Raw genomic sequence first — 25,328 nt, forward strand, 5'->3', positions numbered from 1 at the left:
AATTCATCACCACTAAACCAGCCCTACAAGAGATCTTAAGGGGGACTCTGTGAGTGAAATGTTGCAAGGACCACAAAGTACCAGAGACACTACTACAAGCATGAAACTTACAGACATCACAATGACTCTAAACCCATATCTTTCAATAATAACACTGAATGTAAAAGAACTAACTGCTCCGACCAAAAGACATAGGGTATCAGAATGAATAAAAAAAAAAACAAAAAAAACCAAGACCCATCTATTTGCTGTCTACAAGAGACTCATTTTAGACCTGAAGACACCTTCAGATTGAAAGTAAGGGGATGGAGAACTATCTATCATGCTACTGGAAGTCAAAAGAAAGTTGGCGTAGCCATACATAAATCAGACAAACTAGACATTAAATTAAAGGCTGTAACAAGAGATGAAGAAGGGCATTATATAATAATTACAGGGTCTCTTCATCAGGAAGAGCTAACAATTATAAATGTCTATGTACCGAATTTGGCAGCCCCCAAATATATAAAACAATTAATCACAAACATAAGCAACCTTATTGATAAGAATGTGGTAATTGCAGGAGAGTCTAATACTCCACTTACAACAATGAATAGAACATCTAGACAGAGAATAAAGAAAGAAACAAGGGCCCTGAATGATACATGGGATCAGATGGATTTGACAGATATATTTAGAACTCTGCAACCCAAAGCAACAGAATATACTTTCTTCTCAAGTGCACATGGAATATTCTCCAAGATAGATCACATACTGAGTCACAAAACAGCCCTTAATAAGTATAAAAGAATTGAGAACATAGGCACACTTTCAGATCACAATGCCATGAAACTTGAAATCAACCACAGGAAAAAGTCTAGAAACCCCCCAAAAGCATGGAGGTTGAAGAACATCCTACTAAAGAATGAATGGGTCAACCAGGCAATTAGAGAAGAAATTAAAAAATATATGGAAACAAATGAAAATGAAAATACACCAATCCAAATGCTTTGGGATGCAGCGAAGCCAGTCCTGAGAGGAAAATACATTGCAATCTAGGCCTATCTCAAGAAACAAGAAAAATCCCCAATACAAAATCTAACAGCACACCTAAAGGAAATAGAAGCAGAACAGCAAAGACACCCCAAACCCAGCAGAAGAAGAGAAATAATAAAGATCAGAGCAGAAATAAAAAATATAGAATCTAAAACAAGAGTAGAACAGATCAATGAAACCAAGAGTTGTTTTTTTGAAAAAATAAATAAAATTGATAAACCTTTAGCCAGGCTTCTCAAAAAGAAAACAGAGAGAGGACCCAAGTAGATAAAATCATGAATGAAAATGGAATTATTACAACCAATCCCTCAGAAATACAAGCAATGATCAGGGAATACTATGAAAAAGTATATGCCAACAAACTGGACAACCTGGAAGAAATGGACAAATTCCTAAGCACCCACACACTTCCAAAACTCAAACAGGAAGAAATAGAATATTTGAACAGACCCCTAACTAGTGAAGAAATTGAATCAGTTATTAAAAATCTCCCAACAAATAAGAGTCCTGGACCAGATGGCTTCCCTGGGGAATTCTACCAGACATTTAAAGCAGAAATAACACCTATCCTTCTCAAGCTGTTCCAAAAAATAGAAAGGGAAGGAAAACTTCCAGACTCATTCTATGAAGCCAGCATTACCTTGATTCCCAAACCAGACAGAGCCCCAGCAAAAAAGAGAACTACAGGCCGATATCCCTGATGAGTATGGATGCAAAAATTCTCAACAAGATACTAGCAAATTGAATTCAACAGCAAATAAAAAGAATTATTCACCATGATCAAGTGGGATTCATTCCTGGGATGCAGGGCTGGTTCAACATTCGCAAATCAATCAACGTGATACATCACATTAATAAAAGAAAAGATAAGAACCATATGATCCTGTCAATCAATGCAGAAAAAGCATTTGACAAAATTCAGCATCCTTTCTTAATAAAAACCCTCGAGAAAGTCCGGATAGAAGAAACATACTTAAACATCATAAAAGCCATTTATGAAAAGCCCACAGGTAATATCATCCTCAATGGGGAAAAACAGCGCTTTCCCCCTGAGATCAGGAACACGACAGGGATGTACACTCTCACAGCTGTTGTTTAACATAGTGTTGGATATTCTAGCATCAGCAATCAGACAACAAAAGGAAATCAAAGGCATCAAAATTGGCAAAGATGAAGTCAAGCTTTCACTTTTTGCAGATGGCATGATACTCTACATGGGAAACCCCATAGACTCCACCAAAAGTCTGGTAGAACTGATACATGAATTCAGCAAAGTCGCAGGATAGAAAATTAACGTACAGAAATCAGTTGCATTTTTATACACCAATAGAAGTGACAGAAAGACAAATAAAGAAACTGATCCCATTCACAATTGCACCAAGAATCATAAAATACCTAGGAATAAACCTAACCAAAGATGTAAAAGATCTGTATGCTGAAAACTAAAGAAAGCTTATGAAGGAAATCGAAGAAGATACAAACAAATTCCATGCTCATGGATTGGAAGAATAAATACTGTTAAAATGTCAACACTACCCAAAGCCATCTACACATTCAATGCAGTCCCAATCAAAATTGCACCAGCATTCTTCTCGAAGCTAGAACAAGCAATCCTAAAATTTGTATGGAACCACAAAAGACCCCGAATAGCCAAAGGAATATTGAAGAAGAAGACCGAAGCAGGAGGCATCACAATCCCAGACTTAAGCCTCTACTACAAAGCTGTAATCATCAAGATAGCATGGTACTGGCACAAAAACAGACACTATCATAGACTCCAGAATAGAATAGAGACTCCAGAATTGGACCCATAAATGTATGGCCAACTAATCTTTGACAAAGCAGGAAAGAATATCTAATGGAGAAAAGACAGTCTCTTTTACAAATGGTGCTGGGAGAATTGGACAGCAACATGCAGAAGAATGAAACTAGACCACTTTCTTACACCATACACAAAAATAAACTCAAAATGGATGAAGGACCTAAATGTGAGACAGGAAACCATCAAAACCCTAGAGGAGAAAGCAGGAAAAAACCTCTCTGACCTCAGCCGCAGCAATTTCTTACTCGACACATCTCCAAAGGCAAGGGAATTTAAAGCAAAAATGAACTATTGGGACCTCATGAAGATATAAAAAGCTTTTGCACTGCAAAGGAAACAATCAACAAAACTAAAAGGCAACCAGCGGAATGGGAAAAAAGATATTTGCAAATGACATATCGGATAAAGGGCTAGTATCCAAAATCTATAAAGAACTCACCAAACTCCACACCCAAAAGACAAAAAATCCAGTGAAGAAATGGGCAGGGGACATGAATAGACACTTTTCTAAAGAAGACATCCAGATGGCCAACCAGCACACGAAAAGATGCTCAACATCACTCCTCATCAGGGAAATACAAATCAAAACCACACTGAGATACCACCTCACACCAGTCAGAGTGGCTAAAATGAACAAATCAGGAGACTATAGATGTTTGGAGAGGATGTGGAGAAACAGGAACCCTCTTACACTGTTGGTGGGAATGCAAACTGGTGCAGCCACTCTGGAAAACAGTGTGGAGGTTCCTCAAAAAATTAAAAATAGATCTACCCTATGACCCAGAAATAGCACTGCTAGGAATTGATCCAAGGGATACAGGAGTGCTGATGCCTAGGGGCACTTGTACCCCAATGTTTATAGCAGCACTTTCAACAATAGCCAAATTATGGAAAGAGCCTAAATGTCCATCAACTGATGAATGGATAAAGAAATCATGGTTTATATACACAATGGAATACTACATGGCAATGAGAAAGAATGAAATATGCCCTTCTGTAGCAACGTGGATGGAACTGGAGAGTGTCATGCTAAGTGAAATAAGCCATACAGAGAAAGACAGATACCATATGTTTTCACTCTTCTGTGGATTCTGAGAAACTCAACAGAAGACCAGGGGGAGGGAAAGGGGGGGTGTGGAAGTTACAGAGAGGGAAGGCAGCAAACCATAAGAGACTCTTAAATGCTGAGAACAATCTGAGGGTTGATGGGGGGTGGGGGGGAGGGGAAAGTGGGTGATGGGCATTGAGGAGGGCACCTGTTGGGATGAGCACTGGGTATTGTATGGAAACCAATTTGACATTAAATTATATATATATATATATATATATATATATATATATATATATGTGATTTAAATAAATAAAGTAAAAAAAAAAAAAGAATACCTTACTATTTTAATGGTGCTGTGTAAATCACTCTATCTCTAGTAAAAAAAACTTAAATAAAAATAACTAATAACTTATTAATGGATGCACAATATAAAAAGATGCTAAGTATGACACAACAGTTTAAAATATGAGAAGTAAAAGTGTAGTGCTTGTGTATGCAATTGAAGGTAAGTTATTATCAGCTTAAAATAGACTGTTATATCTACAAAATGTTTTATATAAGCCTCACGCTAACCACAAAAGAAGAAACATAGTAGAACACACAAAAGAATTAAAGCATACTCTAAAAATAAATAAATAAATAAATAAATAAATAAATAAATAAATCATGAAAGAAGATAGTAAAAAAGGAAAAAAGGAACAAAAGAACTAAAAACAGTCAACAAACAATGAAATGGCAATGAGTCCTTAGCTATCAATAATTACTTTAAATAGAAATGAACTACTAAAGTCCCATATCAAAAGACACAAAGTGGCTGAATAGACTTAAAAATATATACATATCCAACAATATGCTGCCTAAAAGAGGCTCACTTATAGTGTTAAGGACACACCGGTTGAAAGTGAAGGGACAGAAAAACATATTCTATGCCAATGGTAACCAAAAGAGCAGGAACGGCTATATTTATATCACATATAATAGACTTAGTCAGAATTGGTTGCAAGAGACAAAGAAGGCCATGAAATGGGGATAAAGGAGACAATTCATCGATGTAATAATTTTAAGTATTTATGTACCTTCCACTGGAGCATTTAAATATTTAAACCAAATAGTGACAAAAGTGAAGAGAGAAACAGACAGCAATACAATACTAGTAGTAGACTTCAATACCCCACTTTCAACATCGGATAGGTCATCCAGACAGAAATTTCTTTTTATTTATTTTGAGAGAGAGCATGCGTGAATACGTGAGCAGCTGGGGAGGGCAGGCAAAGAGGAAGAGAATCCCAAGCAGGCTCCACACTCTCAGTGCACAGCCCAACACAGGGGCTCGATCTCACAAACCGTGAGATCGTGACCTCAGCCAAAATCAAGAGATGAATGCTTAGCCAACTGAGCCACCCAGGTGCCCCCAGACAGAAATTTAATAAGGAAACAGCAGATCTAAAGAACTTTATAGACCAAAATGGATCTAACAGACATAAACAGAACAGCCATGCAACAGCAGCAGAATACATACTCTTCTGAGGCACACACAGAACATTCTACAGGATACAACTTATGTTGGGCCACAAAGCAAGACAACATATTTAAGAAGATTGAAATCATATCTAGTATCTTTTCCAATCACAATGGTTTGAAACTAGAAATTAGTAACAGGAGGAATGTGTAAAATTCACAAAAAATGTGGAAAGTAAACAACACACTCCTGAACGACCAATCCTGTCATTTGCAACAACATGCATGGACCTTGGGGACATTATTCTAAGTGAAGAAAGTCTGACAAAGACAGACAAATACCATATGATCTCACATATATGTGGAGTCTTCAAAAAAAAAGGGGGGGTGGTGAAGCCTCACTCATAGGAAAAATGGGGAGATGTTGATCCAATAGTACAAATCTCCAGTTAAAAGATGAGTAAGTTCTGGGTATCTAATAGTCAGCCTGATGATTGTAGTTAACAATATTATACACTTGAAAGTTACCAAGAGAGTAAATCTTAAATATTGTACCACCAAAAAAAAAAAAAAAAGAAAAAAAATTATATTTATGGGAGGTTATAGAAGTGTTAACTAACCTTACTGTGGTAGTCATTTCACAATATATACATGTATCAAATCATCACACTGTACACCTTAAACATATAGCATATTAAATGTTAATTATATCTCAATAAGCTGGGGCAAGGGAGGGGCGGGGAGCCAAAAGGGAGAAGCAAAGATCGTAGAAACATTATTTGAGATTTAGGGTTCCAAAGCTCTTTATTTGTTTCTTTTGTTTAAATCAATTAATCCTGTTATACTTTAATTCAATATTATCTGAGTTTTTTGTGGGACTTAAGAGTACTGACTACAATCTACAGAGTAAAAGTTCATAAATTCAAAAAACATCAAAAGTAGACAGTTTCAGAAACACAAAAGTAAATTCACCAACACATAGAATCCGGGAATATATCTAAAGAAAAATTTAATGTTACCAGTGTGTGCTCCAGGAATGCAAAGATAATTTAATGTTAGGGAATTTATTGATATAACCCAGCACATATCAATAGGTCAAAGGTAAATAATGATTATTTTTTTTAATGTTTTTATTTATTTATTTTTGAGAGAGAGAGACAGCACAAGTTGGGGAACAGCAGAGAGAGGGAAGGACACAGAAAATCCAAAGAAGGCTCCAGGCTCTAAGCTGTCAGCACAGAGCCCGACACAGGGCTCAAACTCACAAACTGCAAGATCATGACCTGAGCTGAAGTCAGACGCTCAACCAACTGAGCCACCCAGGTGTTCCAAATGATTATCTTCATAGTATCTAATATTTTTTAAATATTTAATATTTTAATGTCAAAGAACTACTTATAAAATGTAAAATCTACTGTTTATTTTTATCCTTATTCAATAGGATTAAAAGGATACCGCATTAAGTGAAAAATACCATGTACCCCAAGCGATTAGCCAAAATCATACATAACCTTGAAAGGCTAAACACATTCCCACTCATGTCAGAGTCAAGACAAAGATGCACACTATCACTATTTACAATTATTCTGGAAGTGCTATCATTGCAATTACACAAGAAAATAAATCCAAACTGTAAATATGAGAAAGGAAACCAACTTTTTATCATTTGCAGATGATGACTTTTACTTAGAAAATTCTAGGATGTGGAGAAACGGGAACCCTCTTGCACTGTTGGTGGGAACGCAAATTGGTGCAGCCGCTCTGGAAAGCAGTGTGGAGGTTCCTCAGAAAATTAAAAATAGACCTACCCTATGACCCAGCAATAGCACTGCTAGGAATTTATCCAAGGGATACAGGAGTACTGATGCATAGGGGCACTTGTACCCCAATGTTTATAGCAGCACTCTCAATAGCCAAATTATGGAAAGAGCCTAAATGTCCACCAACTGATGAATGGATAAAGAAATTGTGGTTTATATACACAATGGAGTACTACATGGCAATGAGAAAGAATGAAATATGGCCCTTTGTAGCAACGTGGATGGAACTGGAGAGTGTGATGCTAAGTGAAATAAGCCATACAGAGAAAGACAGATACCATATGGTTTCACTCTTATGTGGATTCTGAGAAACTTAACAGAAACCCATGGGGGAAGGGAAGGGAAAAAAAAAAAAGAGGTTAGAGTGGGAGAGAGCGAAAGCATAAGAGACTGTTAAAAACTGAGAACAAACTGAGGGTTGATGGGGGGTGGGAGGGAGGGGAGGGTGGGTAATGGGTATTGAGGAGGGCACCTTTTGGGATGAGCACTGGGTGTTGTATAGAAACCAATTTGACAATAAATTTCATATATTAAAAAAAAAAAAGAAGTCAAAGGTTTGTAAGAGAAAAAAAAAAAAGAAAATTCTAATATAATTGACAATAGAAATAGGTAAACACTAAGTGTATGCCTGGTAACAAAATAAACATATACAAATGAAATTTTTTCTGAATATCAATAATACCCAGTCAAAAATACAAACAAAATAGCTTCTCTTGTCAGTAAAAACCAATTAGAAACTGAAATATAACAAAACAGAAAATATAACAGGAGAAAACGGGCCTATTCATAATAACAATAAAAATCTACCCAATAATAAAATTAACAAAAAACATAAAGAAGACCCCTCAAAAATGGACACACATACCATGTTCTACTTTGAGAAGACTCAATCATGTAATGATGTCACTTTTCCCCATTATAAGTTTATAAATTTAATGTCATCCCAACCAAAATTCCAAAGCATTTTTTAGTTTTTTAGATTTTAATTTTTTTTGCACCTCAACAAACATTATCTCAAGTTCATCTGGAATTATAAGCGAATAAAAATAGCCAAGAGAACTAGGAAAAAAGAATGGGAGGGTATTTGCATGACCAGATAAGAAAAATACATTATAAAACCAATAAAAACTAAATCAAGGCAGTACTGACACATGAGTAGTTAGACCTATCAATGGGCATGAAGAGGGGAAAAACAAAAATTAAGCCCTAGAATATATAAAAATTTAATCGGTAATTTAAATAAAATTTCAAATTAAAGGAAAGAGATTATAAATGAGGTTAAGGCAAATGATAAGCCATTCTGAAAAAAAATGGCATTAGAACTCAGCATACAGTAATGAATAAATGATAAAAGAGAAAAAAAGAATGCCAACCTCATACTATATACACTCAACATTCCCCTGGATTAAAGAGGCATTAAATAAAAAACAAAATCTACTACAAAATACAAGAGAATAATGATCTGATATACTGATAAAAGTCTTATAAAACATGTAAGTAAAGTTAGAAACCATAAAGGAAGAGAATAACAGCTTTAAATACATAAAAATGCAAACACAGCAAAAAAAAACCACTAAAAACAAAAGAAAGAAGACGCAAGAAGTGAGCTGGGCAAAAACATCATATATGTATATTTATATATTATATTTGTTACATATGATGTAAATTAATTAAGGTTCTTTAAAATCAATAAGAAATCAAATTCAAAATCAATAAGAAAATAGGCCAATTTTTAAGTGTATAAAGAACATCAACATGGCAAATCACAGAAGAAGGAATAAACATATAGAGACAAAAAAATTCAACATCACTAATAATTAAGAAGAAAGTAAAATAAAAAGGAAACCACCAACGAAAGCTTGAAAATGATAGCTAATCTTGACTATGGTGTGAAGAATTAAAACACTTCCCACTAAAAACTCGTTGGAAAATAAACTATTAAAGCTTTTTCTAAAGAGAATCAGGCACGGGCACCTGGGTGGCTCAGTTGGTTAAGCGTCCAACTCCTGATTTCGACTCAGGTCATGATCTCACGGTTCATGAGTTGGAGCCCAGCACTGGGCTCCATGTGCTGATAGCATGGCGCCTGGTCGGGATTCTCTTTCTCCCTCTCTCTTTGCTCCTCACCCACTCATGCTGCTCTCTCTCTCTCTCAAAATAAATAAATAAACTTAAAAAAGTAAAAGAGAATTCATGCAAAACTCTAAAACCTTAAAAAGTATGCACACCCCATTATAGTAGTTTCACCTCAGGAAACAATCATAATATTCTGAAATTTTTATTTATAAAGCCATTTACCTCAGCATTGTTTATAGTAACTACAGCAATCGAGTTTTTATAGTGGCAACAACAGGCACAAAAATATAAGGGTCTTTTTGTAGGAAAGGAGGAACAGAACTGGAACTGAAAACTCAGTACACAATGACGGAGGTAACTAGCAAGTCCACCCGTCTTTTTTATGTGTCACCTTATCAGTCACTTGTGTTCTCTCTCTCTTCCCCCTCCTCTACTCTCCTTTAAATTGGTTTCTTCAATTTGCCCAACACTCCTGCTCCCCCATATCTTTTGTATATGACTGAAGTTTGCCATAACCATTCTAGCCCTGCTCTTGCTTCATAGCATCGCTGAAGAATTCTTACAGTTTCTGCCCTATTCTTAATAGTATTTCTTAATTATATATTCCCCCCCAAAAGGAATTTGTCCTAGCTCATCTTATCACATAGAAACCAATGGTAGTGAGTCAGGAGCTGGCTGACTCTTGACTCATATCTGATCCAAACAACAGTGATCAGGGTAGCAGAGAGCATGGGGGGACAAGCATTATGACATTTCTGGTACTACACATTCTAGTCTAGAGACACACAATCATACACACACACACACACACACACACACTCACAATCCTGGCAATCACCTAAATGTCCCAATAATAGCAGACTGCTAATAAATTATAGCACCATTGATAATGGAAAGAAATATGCACAGCAACACAGACTAGTGGTTATAATATATGACTGCCAGTGAAATCTGGGTAGTAGAATAACAGCCATTCTTAATTTTGTATTTTCCAAAATCTCTACCAAAAAAACATTAGATTTCTTTTATAAATAAGAAAAGAATAACCACTTACTTTGTATAATGCTTTTTTTATTTTTTTAATTTTAAATTATAAATAGAAAACATTCTGATTACCTTTCCATCATCACATCTTGTACCCTCGTTCACCATCCCAGGATCTGGAACATCCGATCCTAGCTGGAAATCCACACCCCAACATTTGGTGCCTCTACTGGGAGTCTGAATTATAGCAGGCACAATTCCAAATACAGGCATGTCTTGTACATTCTCACACTGAAGCTTTCCACACAAAGCATTCCTGTAAGATAGAGAAATAATGCAAACATAAAATGCACCCACTGTAGATACAAAATAAAAATAAAAATTATATATTTGGACACATAAAGTTTTTTGTTGTTTTTTTTTTACTTAAAGAAAGTTTACTGATAGTTAGCTGAAGGGAGTCTCAACAGAGAAAGCATATAAGAGCAAAGGCACCTAAGCAGGTCTCTTCAAATATGGCAGAGATAACTGGATGCTAGGATGAAATCAGTAGGTGTACCAGGTGGTGTTCCTGCTCCTTCTCTCCCCACCCCTACTCTCTCTTTACTAGCAGTTTAGGGCTCAAACACGTCTAACTAAAGAGTTGTTTATAAATATAATTTTATAAATGCTTTTCCATAGAAAATAATAGAACTATACCAAAATTCGGTTGTGACTTCTTACAGAGTTGCCATAAGGAGAAAATTAGATTCTGTACTATAAAATAATTAAGAAAGGACTCCACCCTTCGTGGCTTGGGCTAAGCTAACTCTTAGTTACTTAATTTAAGACTCAATTCATTAACTCATTAATTCACTAATTCAATTCACTGATTCAATATTACAACTCTATGAAGGGTTATCTGACTACAATTCCTATTACCAAGGCTGTGTTAGCTAAATGCCCTTCCTATACCCTTCCATAACACACTAAATACCACTAATATCAACTCTTAAGATGCTATATTGAAATTTTCTACCTGATTGCCTTGTGATCCAAGAATCTACCCTATACTAGAATCTCCTTTATGTTATCACTGCCAAGTCATTATAGGATATTGTTTTCCTCTAATTCACCAATTCCTCTAATTAATCACCCCCTAAAAATTCGCAGTCTAGCTTTCATAAAACTATTTTATTTCTTGAGCTAAAATTTATATCCTTATAACTTTTCCTCATTGGTCCCAGACCTTCCACATGAGATCACACAGCTAATAGCAAATGTCTTTTCCTTCTTCCACATGGCAGCTATTTTAGGACAATTATCACATAGTTCCTAAATACTTATTCACCAGAGCAATATCTTATAATCATTTCTCATGGAACAAGGAAGCTCCCCTCTAAATATGTTCCAGGTTCTCTCATTGCCTCTTGAAGCACAGTGCTCAGAGCAGGGCATGAAATTTCAGTTATAGCCTGATAAGCAAATAACATAACAGAGCTCACATTTCCTATATTCTAGATACTGTACTACTATTAGGCCCATGATTACAGTAGCTTTTATGGTAACTACATTACATTATAGATGCCCTTGAACTGATCACTAGCTAAAATTCCTATTTACATTTTGCATATATTGTTAAGTCTCCTCTTTCCTCCATCCTGCACTTAAGGGTTAGTAATTTTGTCTCATTTACATTTATTCTTATGTCACCATTTATTCCCTAGTTAACCTGAATAAAGTGTTTAAACTTTCTGAGCTTCAGTTCCTTCATCTGAAAAACAAGAGATAAATAATAATGTCTATCTCACATAGTTGGTTGAAATTAGATATGAAAACCTCTAAAACATGGGGCGCCTGGGTGGCTCAGTCAGTTGAGAGTCTGACTCTTGATTTCAGCTCAAATAATGATCCCAGGGTTGTGGGATCAAGCCCCACATCAGGCTCCATGCTGAGCCTGTAACCTACTTGGGATTCTCTGTCTCTCTCCCTCCATTTCTCTCACCCACCCTCTCTCTCTCTCTCTCTCTCTCTCTAAAATAAAGAATAATTTTTTAAAAAAAGAAAACCTCCAGAACAAAGTGTAGCATAAAGCAGACCTTAGTTAACATCTGTTGGACCTACCAAAATTCAAGCTGCAATGATATACTCAGTGTTTCATGTGTAGTCTTGGTGACATGTTAAAAAGTAAAAGGAAAATACTCTTAATGTATAAAAAGCCATAGGACACCTAGGTGGCTTAGTTGGTTAAGTGCCTGAATTCAGCTCAAGTCATGAACTTACAGTTCATGAGTTCAACCCCCACATGAGGCTCTCTACTGTCAGCATGGAGCCTGCTTTTTATTCTCCGTCTCCCTCTCTCTCTGCCCCTCCCCTGCTCACTCACTCTCAAAAATAAAAATAATTTTTTTAAAAAATTAAATATATATATATAAAGCTGTTAAAAATCAGTAAGAAAAAAACCCACTTCCACAGAAAAAATTAGCAAAGATACAAAAAAGGCAATTCACAAAATAAGGAATACAAACAGCCAACAAAGCTAAGAGGTGTTCATGGTTATATTATAAAAGAAAATTCTATCACAAGCCTCAATAGAATAATTGCTTCAGGCAAGGATCATCAATGCATATTAAAACTGTGAAGCAAAACATTGGTGGGAGCAAGTTCCAGGCTCAGCATGGAGCCTGACATGGGGGTTGGGGGTTTGACCACTAATAAAAAGACAACCCAGAATTATGTGCCTCCTTGACATCATGTGCCACTTACGAAGTATTCTTCCCTAAAATGTTTAACCTGAATCTAATTACGACTTTAGATTTAACTTCTGATTTATAGAAAATTTAGGGATAGAGACACATATAAAGCAACATTGAGAAGAAACTATCAAACAAATCCAGATCACGGGCCATACTAAAAGAACTGGCCCAGTTATTTCCCTCAGATCACTGTCATCAAAAAGAAAAAAAAATTAATGAAGAAGACTACATATTTTATATTAAAAGTGACATAAGTGGCATGACAACTAAATGTGATGCATGATCCTTGACGGAATCCTGATGTGGCAAAAAAACAGCTATGAAACACAACTTGAGGACAGTTGGAGAAACTTTAATATTGACCAGGTATTACATGATATTAGGAAATTATTAATTTTGGTAGGTATGACATTGGTATTGTGAATGGCCTTATCTGTCAGAGATGAATACTGAAGAATTTAGGAATGAAGTATCATAATGCCTAGAATTTATTTAAAAGTGGTTCAGACAAGTCTAGACAAAGAAAATATGATAGAATGCCAACAATGTTTTTAATCTAGAATATATGGGTTTCATCATACTTCTACTCCTTCTGTATATTTGAAATACTCCTTCTACTCCTCTGTATTCCTTCTGCTCCTCTGTATATTTGAAATTTTTTGTTTAAAAAGTTTTTTAAAAGATGACACCATCTATGTACTGAAAGAGAAGAGAGCTCTTTCGGTGAAATGCAACAATACAATCTGCACAACAGTGTCTGCAGTATGCACAACAGGAAGCGGGGAGGGGGGAGGAATAAGACTGTACTGGCAGAAAGACACTGCAAAGACATACCAAAAGCTAACAGAAATAGGTACCTGGGGGTAGGGTGGGAAGAGAGAAAAAGAGTAAGAGTGGAAGCCACATTTTCTAGATCTCTTTAAACATCTTTTGAACAACAACAAAAAATCTTAAATAATTATTTACAAATTCATTTAAAATAAAAATGAGGGGCGCCTGGGTGGCTCAGGCATTTAAGCATCTGACTCCTGATTTCGGCTCAGGTCATGATCTCACAGTTCATGGGATCAAGCCCTGTGTCAGGCTCTGAGTTCAAAGTGTAGAGCCTACTTGGGATTCTGTCTCTTTTCCCTCTCTCTTTGCCCCTCCCCCCACTTATGTGTGCTCACACTTTCTCCCTCTCTCAAAATAAATAAACATTTTTTAAAAATGGGGGCACCTGGGTGGCTCAGTGGGTTAAGCATCCAACTCTTGATTTTGGCTCAGGTCACGATCTCCGGGTCGTGGGACTTGAGCCCCACATCAGGCTCTGCACTGAGTGTGGAGACTGCTTAAGATCACTTGCGCACTCTCTCTCTCTCTCTCTCTCTCTCTCTCTCTCTCCCCCCCCAACCCTCTGCTCCTGTCCCCCATTCACGCTCTCCCTCTCTAAAATTAAAAAAAAACAAAAACAAAAAACAAAAAAAGAAACATCTATTTGATATAACAAATTGGAAAAGTCCAGCTAACCCTAGAACATTACATGTTTGAACTGCACAGGTCCACTTAACACATGGATTTTTTACAGTGCAGTCCTGCAAATGTATTTTCTCTTCCTTATGATTTTCTTAATAACATTGTCTCTAGCTTACTTTATTGTAAGAACACAGCATATAATACATATAACATTCAATCAACTATTTTTTTGTTATTGGTAAGGCTTCTGATCAATAGTAGGCTATTGTAATTAAGTTTTAGGGGAGTCAAAAGTTATAAGTGAATTTGTGACTATGTGGGAAGTCAGCATCTCTAACCCCCATGTTGTTCAAAGGTCAACTATAATTTTTGGGGCGCCTGGGTGGCTCAGTCGGTTAAGCGTCCGACTTCGGCTCAGGTCACGATCTCACGGTCCGTGAGTTCGAGTCCCGCGTCGGGCTCTGGGCTGATGGCTCAGAGCCCGGAGCCTGTTTCTGATTCTGTGTCTCCCTCTCTCTCTGCCCCTCCCCCGTTCATGCTCTGTCTCTCTCTGTCTCAAAAATAAAATAAACGTTAAAAAAATTTAAAAAAAAAAAAAAAGGTCAACTATAAATTTTTAAGATAACACTCTGGCATTGGTGAGGCGGTAGGGAAAGCATAAATCAGTTAAATGTTTTGAAGATCAATTTGGAAGTATCTATGAGGAGCCTTAAAACTTATCCATATTTTTTGAGAAAAGCTATTAAGGAAACAATCAGAGAAATAAACAAATACTTCAGCTGTATATATCACAACCTTATTTAAAATAGCAAACTACGGGGTGCCTGGATGGCTCAGTCGGTTAAGCGTCCGACTGTGACTCAGGTTATGATCTCACAGTTCGTGAGTTCAAACCCCGCATCAGGCTCTGTGTTTGCAGCTCAGACCCTGGAGCCTGCTTCAGATTCTGTGTCTCCCTCTCTCTCGGCCCCTCTCCCACTTGCACTCTGTCCTCTCTCTTTCAAATATAAACGTTAAAAAATATAATAATAAAGTAAAATAAAATAGCAAACTACTAGAAACAACTTGAATTCCTAAAATAAGGAAATGATTAAAAGAAGCTGAATACATCCTATAAGCTCTCTTAATATAGTGGAAAGTAAACTGAATTTATAAAATAGTATAAATCATACTTTGCAATTTTGTTTATACATACAGATGCGGGGCTCTGAGTACACATATGTATGTGTACATACATGTATGATGCACAAATGTATGCTTATGAATGTATATACACACATACAAAAAGGAAATACAACAAAAATGTGAGGGAGTATCTCTGGATGGCAGGACCACAGGGTTCACTTCCTTTAGATTCTTCTAGATTTTATACATTTTCTGTGATGAGGATGATTACAAAGCAATGGTGACAATGATGAGTCTTGCAACGAATCGGGTATTCTTCTTAGTACTAGCATCCATCAACACATTTGGTCTTCAAAACAACTGGAAATAGGTACCATTATTATCCTCATTTTATAGAAAAATGAGGCACAGAAGAAAAAGAAAAGGAAAGCAACTTGTCCAAAGTCTCAGAGATCTTAAGCAGTTGAAGCAGTATTCAAACCCAAGGAGTCTGACTTCAGATATGCATTCCTAATGGCTATATTAATGCTATATTACTATTATAAAATGTTTTTCAAATCAGCTACCCAGTAGTTTATACATTTCCTAAGTGTAGTTTCTATAATTTCATTAAGATACTCATAAGATCATGGAAACAGAACCAGGCTAAAGACAAAGATCAGACACGTCTAGCAAGCTCTCTCCAAGTCTGCATTAATCCACTTACCCCAAAGTTTCACCTCAGTTCATTTAATCAGTTACACTAATTATCCACCCATCAGCTGTATCATCTGTTCCTACATTCATTCAACAAATATTTAATAGGTACTTATCACGTGCCAAATATTACACTAAACACATAAGATAAAACGTGTCATTGCACTTTAGCTTACCAATGAAGGGTGATCACCAAACAGTCACATAAACAAATGAAACTGCAACAAATGCTAAACAAGAATATTGCAAAGATAAAGAAGAAAATTTGGTAATAATTAAAGGGCCAATTCGTCAAGGAGACATAACAATCCTAAATGTGGATGCACCTAATAACATAAGAATTTACTGATTCAAAAGACACACAGCAAAAAAATGTATAGAACTAAAAAAGAGAAACAGACAACTTTATAATCATAGCTGGAGATTTTAACCCACTTCTCTCAGAAATTAAAGGACAAGGGGGTGCCTGGGTGGCTCAGTCGGTTGAGCATCTGGCTTTGGCTCAGGTCATGATCTCACAGTTTGTGAGTTTGAGCCCCACATCGGGCTCTATGCTGACAGCTCAGAACCTGGAGCCTGTTTCAGATTTTGTGTCTCCCTCTCTCTCTGCTCCTCCCCTGCTTATGCTCTGTCTCTCTCTCTCAAAAATAAACATTAAAAAAAAATTTTTTTTTAAAAATTGAAGGACAAACCTAAAACACACACATGCAACACAAAGATATAGGAAGCTTGAATAAGACTGTCAACATTTATAGAATAACACAACCCAATAACTATAGAATGCACTTTTTTTCCAATTGTACATGGACGTTCACCAAAAGAGACCACATGCTGGGCAATAACTCACATCTCAATAAACTGCAAAGAACTAAAGTTATACAGAGTATGTTCTCATTGGAATTAAACTAGAAATCAAAAACATAACCAGAATACTCCCAAATATCTAGAAATTAAGCAACACACTTTTAATAACTCAGGAGTCACAGGGGAAATCACAATATAAATTTTAAAAAATTAATGATATGAACAATAAGGAAAACACATCAAATTCAACAACAAAAAAAAACATCCAATTTCTTAAGCAGTTCGTCCTTCGTTCAACATTCAAGTTCCTACTTTTCTCATTTTAATTTAGACAAATTATGGTAACCAAGATGGGTCCAGTCTCCCCAAAATGCAGGACAGACCCTCCTGTGTCTTTTCTAAACACCAGAAAAGAATCATAAAATTCTATGCCTAGAACTGGTTTTGTATTTATTCTTCTTTTTACCTGGAAAATTATCCTCTATCTTATTTGAAGATATTGTCATTTTTATTTTATTTGAGAGACAGAGCGTGTGCAAGTGGGGGAGAGATGTTGAGGGAGAGAATCTTAAGCAGGCTCCACACACAGCACAGAGCCCAAAATGGGGCTAGATCCCACGACCCTGGGCTCATGACTGAGCCACCGAGGTGCCCCACATCATATCATTTTTAAATGATTGTTCTTACTAGGACAGTGGTTTGGGCATAAACCAAAATAATTTAGAATTTAAATACACTAAAAATGTATTAATAATAATAGTATGACTTCCCCAGAAAAAAGTGCTATGTAAACAGAAGAGAACTTATATCTACAACTACTTTTGAAACTATATAAGATGAATATCAAAAGTTACATTCATATCTCCTTTTGAAACACTTTCTTGTTTTTCTTATCTTCCTTCCATCTACTCTGTTTTATATATCAAGAAATGATTAGAACAAAATAAATTGGCTAACATTAAGGGGGAAAAGCACACAGCAGTAAGAACACCTTACAAGAGGGCTCTCTGGCTCTGTTAAGAAAGGTGAGGAAGTCTTTAAAACTGAGATCTGGAGGAGCTGAAGGCATGCCAGGCAGAAGGAATAGTGTGTGCAAAGGCCCTGTGGCAGAAGGCCACATGTAAGCCAGCATACGTGGTGTCTCCAGTATTTAATGGCTGAGTAGAGAAAGATGGGCCTACAAATAAACACACTAAAGGAGCAACCAGAAACACAGAAAAGAATACTAGAAGAACATCCCACACAAAAGCGAAGGAAAGAGGTTTCTTCAAGGAAAAAACAGTCAACATACTTGAATGACACCAAAAGGTCAAGTAGCATGAAGACCTAGCAATGTCTGATGGATTTAGCAACATGGAGATTGACTGCTGTTATTTCTTCTTAGCAAACATTGTTTCCGTACAGTTACTTAGACTAACTGGCAAAGTAGGAGCAAAGAGAAGAGATGCTCAGTAATATAGAATAATTCCAATTATACAAAATATCAGTGTGTGTATGTACAGTGCATAGAAACAAAAAAGAGGAAGAAACACAATGCAATTAGTAGATATATATGGACTGATATTATGGATGACTTTTTTTATTTGTAATTCTTTAATAATTATTAACTTTTACAATAAGCAAATGTAGAAACAAAAAAAAGGTTTTAATTTGTCACTTTAAAATTATATAGAGCAAGAAGAAAATAACAACATCCAGAATGAATTTTGCAGGTATCTACACATTAATCAGTGCCATCTTTTAATGAAAAAAAGAAGAGAAAGAGTGTTTATTTGAGGTTCTTATTGTAGAATAAGGAAAAACAAAGATTCTAAAATCCATTAGACTTTAGACAGTTAACATCTAAAGGGATGAATTATTTACTAGTTCTTTTCAGAGTCTCGCTGAAGTCTTATGTTCTAAAACTTGAAAAGTTAATTTGAAAAGTTCAGTATTTAAGGGAGAGAAAGCCAGCAGTTGCAAGATGACGGGTCTTAAAATCATTCACATTCCTTTATAACCTCACCTCCACTTACCCAGTGGCACACTTCTTGTACTCATTGCCAGAGAAACCACAATTGCCAAATCTGTCACCTTTAGAATTCACATCAATGAAACAATCTCTTGGGGCAGCCTTGGCTTCTGTAACATTTAAAAAAAAAAAAAAAGGTATGGCAATTTAATTCATAAATAAAAGTATATTCCCTATGACAATCCATACAGCTTGATGAACTGCCTCAACACCTTCTAGAAAGTGTCAAGCCTCACAGATAAAACATTTTTGTTCTACTTTTATACTTAACAACAAAATGTAAAAATAAAGCTTACATTGTACCTGAAAGTTAGCCTGGGCTCAAACACTAAGACCCTACAAGAAATATCATTAAAAAGATGAAATTATAAATAAATGAAAAAGCATGCATAGTATGCTAGTGTTCTCAGCATATTCCTTTTCCCCGCTCTCAAATATGTCTCTAATACATCATTAGACTTTAGATCAGGCTGGGAAGGGTTGGTGAAGACATTGCCAGCTATTGTTATTGGGTTTTTAATTTACCATATATAAAATGCTGAATTTAGATGCTCTACTAACAAGAAGGATTGTCAAACAGCCATGACAGCTGACAAAGTGGCAATCCATTTTTGCTTTCTCATATTGTATATATGTATTATCACTTCATGTTCAATTCGCCCACTAATTACACATTCCTAAATAAATTTTATTTGTAAATATTTTTAAGTCAAAATGTCAGTACTTCCTACTGAATAAAGGAATTCACTGGCCTATCTTACGCATCTAATGTTTATATGGTTTCATTTAAAAGAAAATGGATACGAGGCGAAAGAAGTTGGATCAAGCAACGTGAAAAGGGAACAGAGAATAATACCTGAACGGGGCAAACAGCACATGGCAGGATCCCTAACAGGGCCCTTCTAGGGAACAGAAGGAGCTCTAAAACTTCCAGATAGTCTCCAAAGAGAAAAACAACTGATGGTGCCTGGGTGGCTCAGTCAGTTAAGCACCTGACTTTGGCTCAGGTCATGATCTTGCGGTTCACAAGTTCAAGCCCCACGTCAGGCTGTGCTGACAGCTCAGAGCCTGGAGCCTGCTTCAGATTCTGTGTCTCTAATCGCTCCTCGGCCTTTTGGCTAAGATCAAGTGCAGATTCTGTGTCTCCCTCTCTCTCTGCCACTCCTCCACTCTCGCTCTGTATCTCTCTTTCAAAAATAAACAATTAAAAAAAGAGAGAAAAAAACAACTGCAGTTTGTAGTCCTAGACTTTTCCACAGGCCTCTATGAAGGTAATATCTTTGCTACGTAATAGTATTTACCTCATCAAAAGGTATCTGCAATTATATTTTTAGACTGCAATAACTTGCCATTTTTACAAAACGTATCAAGAGTTGACAGATCTCTACTACTCTAGCCTATGATCTAGCATAAATACGTCCCATTTAATTTTTAGTTGTCTCTCTTCAATCCCTATCTGACCCACCATAAAGTAAGGTGTACAACAGACAGACACTAGAGACAGCAGGAGTCTGGTCAAAGTCAACATCTCTACCTTCAGAGAAATCCAGCACAGTACTCATGACTGATCTTAACTGAGAAGAAACAAAAATAAAAATAGAAAACTTGGGTCTCCATTCGTTTTCTATCCTTTCTTTTCCTTTCCTTTCCTTTCTCTCCCTCCCTTGCTTTCCTTCCTTTCCTCATTAAATATGTATCAATCCCCTACTAAGTGTCCCACATCCTGGTAAATAATGGATATAGTTTACCAGTACCTCTCTGAAGAGAAACAGAACAGCTCCTATTATTAAGTCTCTGTTTTCTCAAAGACAAGCCTCAATCAACATATGGTGCTCACTTATTTCATTCACTTGAATGCAATGTTGTTGCTGTTCCTACTGACTCAGGACAGAAATGGAAGAAGATGGGAAAACAAGAATCCAGTATGATCCTGGCATAAATACATCACTGCCAATTATCAAACAAAGAAATCTGTCTAGTTGTGCTGAAAGCACCCATTTCCTTGGGAACCTCAATCGCTTTAACTTAAGGAAGGAAACATAAGAGGCAATACAACATATACTATCACTGCAGGAATACTGCTAGCATCATTGTGTAATCAAAATAAAGCTGACTAAAAATTAGTAACACGGGGCACCTGGGTGGCTCAGTCAGTTAAGCGTCTGACTTCAGCTCAGGTCATGATCTCACGACTTGTGGGTTCAAGTCCCGCATCGGGCTCTGTGCTGACAGCTCAGAGCCTGGAGCCTGCTTCAGATTCTGTGTCTCCCTCTCTCTCTGCCCCTCCCCCGCTCATGCTCTGTCTCTCTCTCTCTCTCTCTCTCTCTCAAAAATAAATGAACATTAAAAAAAATTTTTTTTTCATTAACAACACAAGAAACAACAGGTGTTGGTGAGGATGTGAAGAAAGGGGAACATTTTTTCATTGTTGGTGGGAGTGCAAACTGGTACAGCCACTCTGGAAAACAGTATGGAGGATTCTCAAAAAGTTAAAAATAGAACCACCCTACAACCCAGCAAGCACTACTAGGTGTTTATCCAAATACAAAAATACAAATTTTTTAAATACAAAAATACAGATTAAAGGGGTACATGCACCCTGATGTTTACAGCAGCATTATCAACAATAGCCAAAATATGCAAAGATCCCAAATGTCAATCGACTGATGAATGGATAAAGAAGATGTGGTGTGTGTGTGTATACATATACATATGTGTACATATGTGTGCATACGTACATATGTATATACAACACGTTACATACACATGTATACATACATACACACATGTATACATACATACATACACATACATACACTGGAATATTAGCCATCAAAAAGAATGAAATCTTGCCATCTGCAACAATGTGGATGGAGCTAGAGTGCATTATAAGTGAAATAAGCCAGTCAGAGAAAGACAAGTACCATATGATTTCACTCATATGTGGAATTTAAGAAACAAAACAGATGAGCATATGGGAAGGGAAAAAAAAAAGAAAGAAAAAGAAAGAGGGAAACAAACCATTAAGAGACTCTTAAGAGAGAACAAACTGAGGGTTGATGGAGGCAGGTGGGTAGGAGATGGGCTAAATGGGTGATAGGTATTAAGGAGGGCACTTGTTATGATGAGCACTGGGTGTTATATGTAAGTGATGAATTACTGAATTCTACTCCTGAAACCAATACTGCACTGTATGTTATGTAACTAGAATTTAAATAAAAATTTGAAAAGAAAAATATAAATAAAAGAGAGAATGGTTTCTAACCCAACAACAATAAAAGTAATAATAAAGCTGACTACCCATGGTGCCATGCCTCAGTGTAAACTTGCCATGGTTTTTTCACCAGAACTACTACATAGCAGCTACTTGATATCCTTTTTGCATAATGAACAGCAAAGTCAAAGGAGCAATTAGAAAAGTCTGACTTGTACAGACCTATGGCATTAGTTAGTTGATCACAGTGTTCCTAGAAATAAAAAGAGAGGAAGCCCACCAGCAAATTCTTACTACATCTCTATAAGAAGAAAAGTTTGAGGTCAAATGAACAAACCTGAATCAAAAAAAATCATGGGCCCTCAATTGATTCTCAGACCTGAGCCATATTTTTAGACCCAGAACCCCTTAAATGAAGGAGAGGTAGAACCCTGATATGCTGCCAAAAATTTTTGCTGTCAATCTTTCTCCCATCCATCCCCAACAGGACCTAAGGCCTTTTACCAGGGTAACTGAACATTGCAGAAAAGTAATCAGACCTCTCAGAGACTACGAGACACTATCTCCGAACTGACATTGCTTCCAGGAGATCCAAAATATCATGGTGGCCTACAAGTCAGAGTAGGGAGCTATGGAGGTCAGGTGGTCAATGGAGTTTCAGCTCAGGTTGTCCTCACAGTGGGCCCAGTGAATCCCTGAACCCATTCTGTGGCTATTTCCCCAGTTCCAGAATGCATGACTGGAACAGACATAATCAACAGCTAGCAGAATCCCTACACTGGCTCCCTGACCTGTGGAATCAGGGCTATTATGGTGGGAAAGGCCAAGCAGAAGCCACTAGAACACCCACTACCTAGGAAAACAGTAAACCAAAAGTAATACCACAATCCAGAAGGTACTGCAGAGATCAATACCACCATTAAGGACTAGAAAGATAAAGATACTCCAATTCAGCTAAGCTATTTGGCCCGTGCAGAAGACGGAACTTGGAGAACAACAGTGGACTGTCATAAGCTTAAACAGCTGGTAAGTGTAATTGCTGCTGTAGCCACTGAGGTTTTACTGCTTGAGCAAATTCACATATTTCCCAGCATCTGGTATGCAGCTATTGAACAGGCAGATACTATTTTCTCCACACTGGTCAATAAGGATGACCAGAAGCAGTTTGCTTTCAGCTGGCACTGTCCTCTCTCAAGGGTATAGCAACTCTTCAGCCCTACATCATAATTTAGTTTGCAGGGATCTTAACTGCCTTTCCCTTCTACAAGATTATCAAAAGATATATCCTCATGGGAAAAACACATGAAGATATTTGTGTCCCATGTGAACACTCACCAAAAAGTGACCTCAGCAGAGGAGAATTTTAATAGTCAAATGAATAGGATGACCTATTCTTTGGATACCAGTCAACCTGTCTTCCCCATCATCCTTGTCATCTCCCAATGGGGACAAGAGCAAGGGGCCATAGTGACAGGGATGGAGATTATACATAAGCTAAACAACATGCACTTCCACTCATCAAAAACAACTGGGCTATGGCCACTATTGGGTGCCCAATCTGCCAACAGCAGAGACCAATTCTGAGTCCTCAATATGACAGCCAGCCTCCTGGTTGTAGGTTTATGACACTGGACCTTTTCCATCATGGAAGAATACGAATTTTATTCTCATTGGAATAGACACTTAAGTAGACAAGGACTGCTTTGCCTGGATGGAATTCTTCTGCCCAAACTACCATCCACAGATTGACAGACTGTCTTTAACCACCATCATGGTATATAGCACATAGATTTGCTTCTCATCAAAGAACTCACCTCACAGCAAATGAAATGTGGCAAGGGGTACAGGCTCATGGAATTCTCTGGTCTTACCACATCTCCTACCATCCAGAAGTTGCTAGTTTGACAGAATAATGGAAGGCCTTTTGAAGACTCTGTTACAGCACCAACTAGGTGGCAATGCCTTATAGGAAGGGGCAAAGTTCTCCAGAGGGTTGTGTATGTTCTGAATCAGCATCCAATATATGGTGCTGTTTCTACCAGAGCCAGGATTCACCGGTCCAGGAATCATGAGGCAGAAGTAAAAGTGCCACTGCTATTTCTCCTAGTGACCCTCTGGCAAAATTTTGGCTTCCTCTTCCCACAACCTTCTAACTTAGAGTCTTAATTCCAAAGAGAGGAGTGCTTCCATCAGAAGACACAACAATGATTCCGCTGAGAGCTGGAATTGAAGACCACCAGCTAGCCATTTTACACTCCTCATGCCTCTGAATGGACAGGCAATGAAAGGAGTCACTGTGCTGGCTATGGGGACTGATCTTGACAACCACGGGGAACTGCTATTGCACAATGGAGGGGAGGAAGAGTATGTGTGTAATACAGGAGAGCCCCGAAGGTGCCTCTTAGTATTACTGTGCCCTGTGATTAAGGTCAACGGAAAACTACAGCAACTCAATCCAGGCTGGACTACAAACGGCCCAGAGCCCTCAAGAATGAAGGTTTGGGTCACTCCACAGGTAAAAAGCCACAACCAACTGAGGTCCTTGCTGAAGACAAAGGGTATGTGGAATGGATAATGAAGAAGGTTGTTAAAACTACCAGCTGTGACCACATGATCAGTTACAGAAACTAGGACTTTAATGGCCATATATATTTCTTCCTTTTTGTTATTAATATATTTGTGATTATATATAGATCAGAGGTTCCCACAACTCCCTTCCTAGGTTTGATTAACCTGCTAGAGCAGCTCACAGAACTCAGGGAGGCATTTGATTTACTAGATTACTGATTTATTATAAAAGGATATAACTCAGGAAAAGCCAGATGGAAGAGATCCATAGGGCGAGGTATGGGGAAAGGGACTAGAAGCGTCTATTCCCTCTCTAAGCGCAACACTTTCCGAGAATATACACCTACCTCTTCACCAAGCTGGAAGTTCTCAGAACCCTATCCTTTTGGGTTGTTATAGAGGCTCATTACATAGGTAGGATTAATTAAATCATAGGCCATTAGTGATTAACTCATCCTCTAGCCGCTCTCCCTC

The 25,328-nt window shown here is 37.2% G+C and overlaps 1 protein-coding gene across 2 annotated transcripts in view; it reads right to left on the reverse strand.

Annotated features, from left to right (window-relative positions):
• Positions 1-25,328, reverse strand: part of ADAM9 (ADAM metallopeptidase domain 9) — a 144,126-nt gene that overhangs the window by 40,988 nt on the left and 77,810 nt on the right. For both annotated transcript variants that reach the window (XR_008421609.1, XM_019440731.2), the window contains exons 15-16: positions 19,077-19,182; positions 10,379-10,562 (exon numbers count right to left, since the gene is read on the reverse strand). Coding sequence is in view for 1 of the 2 variants with exons in the window: in XM_019440731.2 (XP_019296276.1) it covers positions 10,379-10,562; positions 19,077-19,182 (290 nt within the window). In the remaining variant the exon portion in view is untranslated. The remainder of the gene's footprint in view (positions 1-10,378; positions 10,563-19,076; positions 19,183-25,328) is intronic.

The sequence above is a fragment of the Panthera pardus genome, unplaced genomic scaffold (assembly GCF_024362965.1).
Source record: "Panthera pardus isolate Hobbes unplaced genomic scaffold, ASM2436296v1 HiC_scaffold_13, whole genome shotgun sequence".
In the NCBI taxonomy this organism is placed as follows: Eukaryota; Metazoa; Chordata; class Mammalia; order Carnivora; family Felidae; genus Panthera; species Panthera pardus.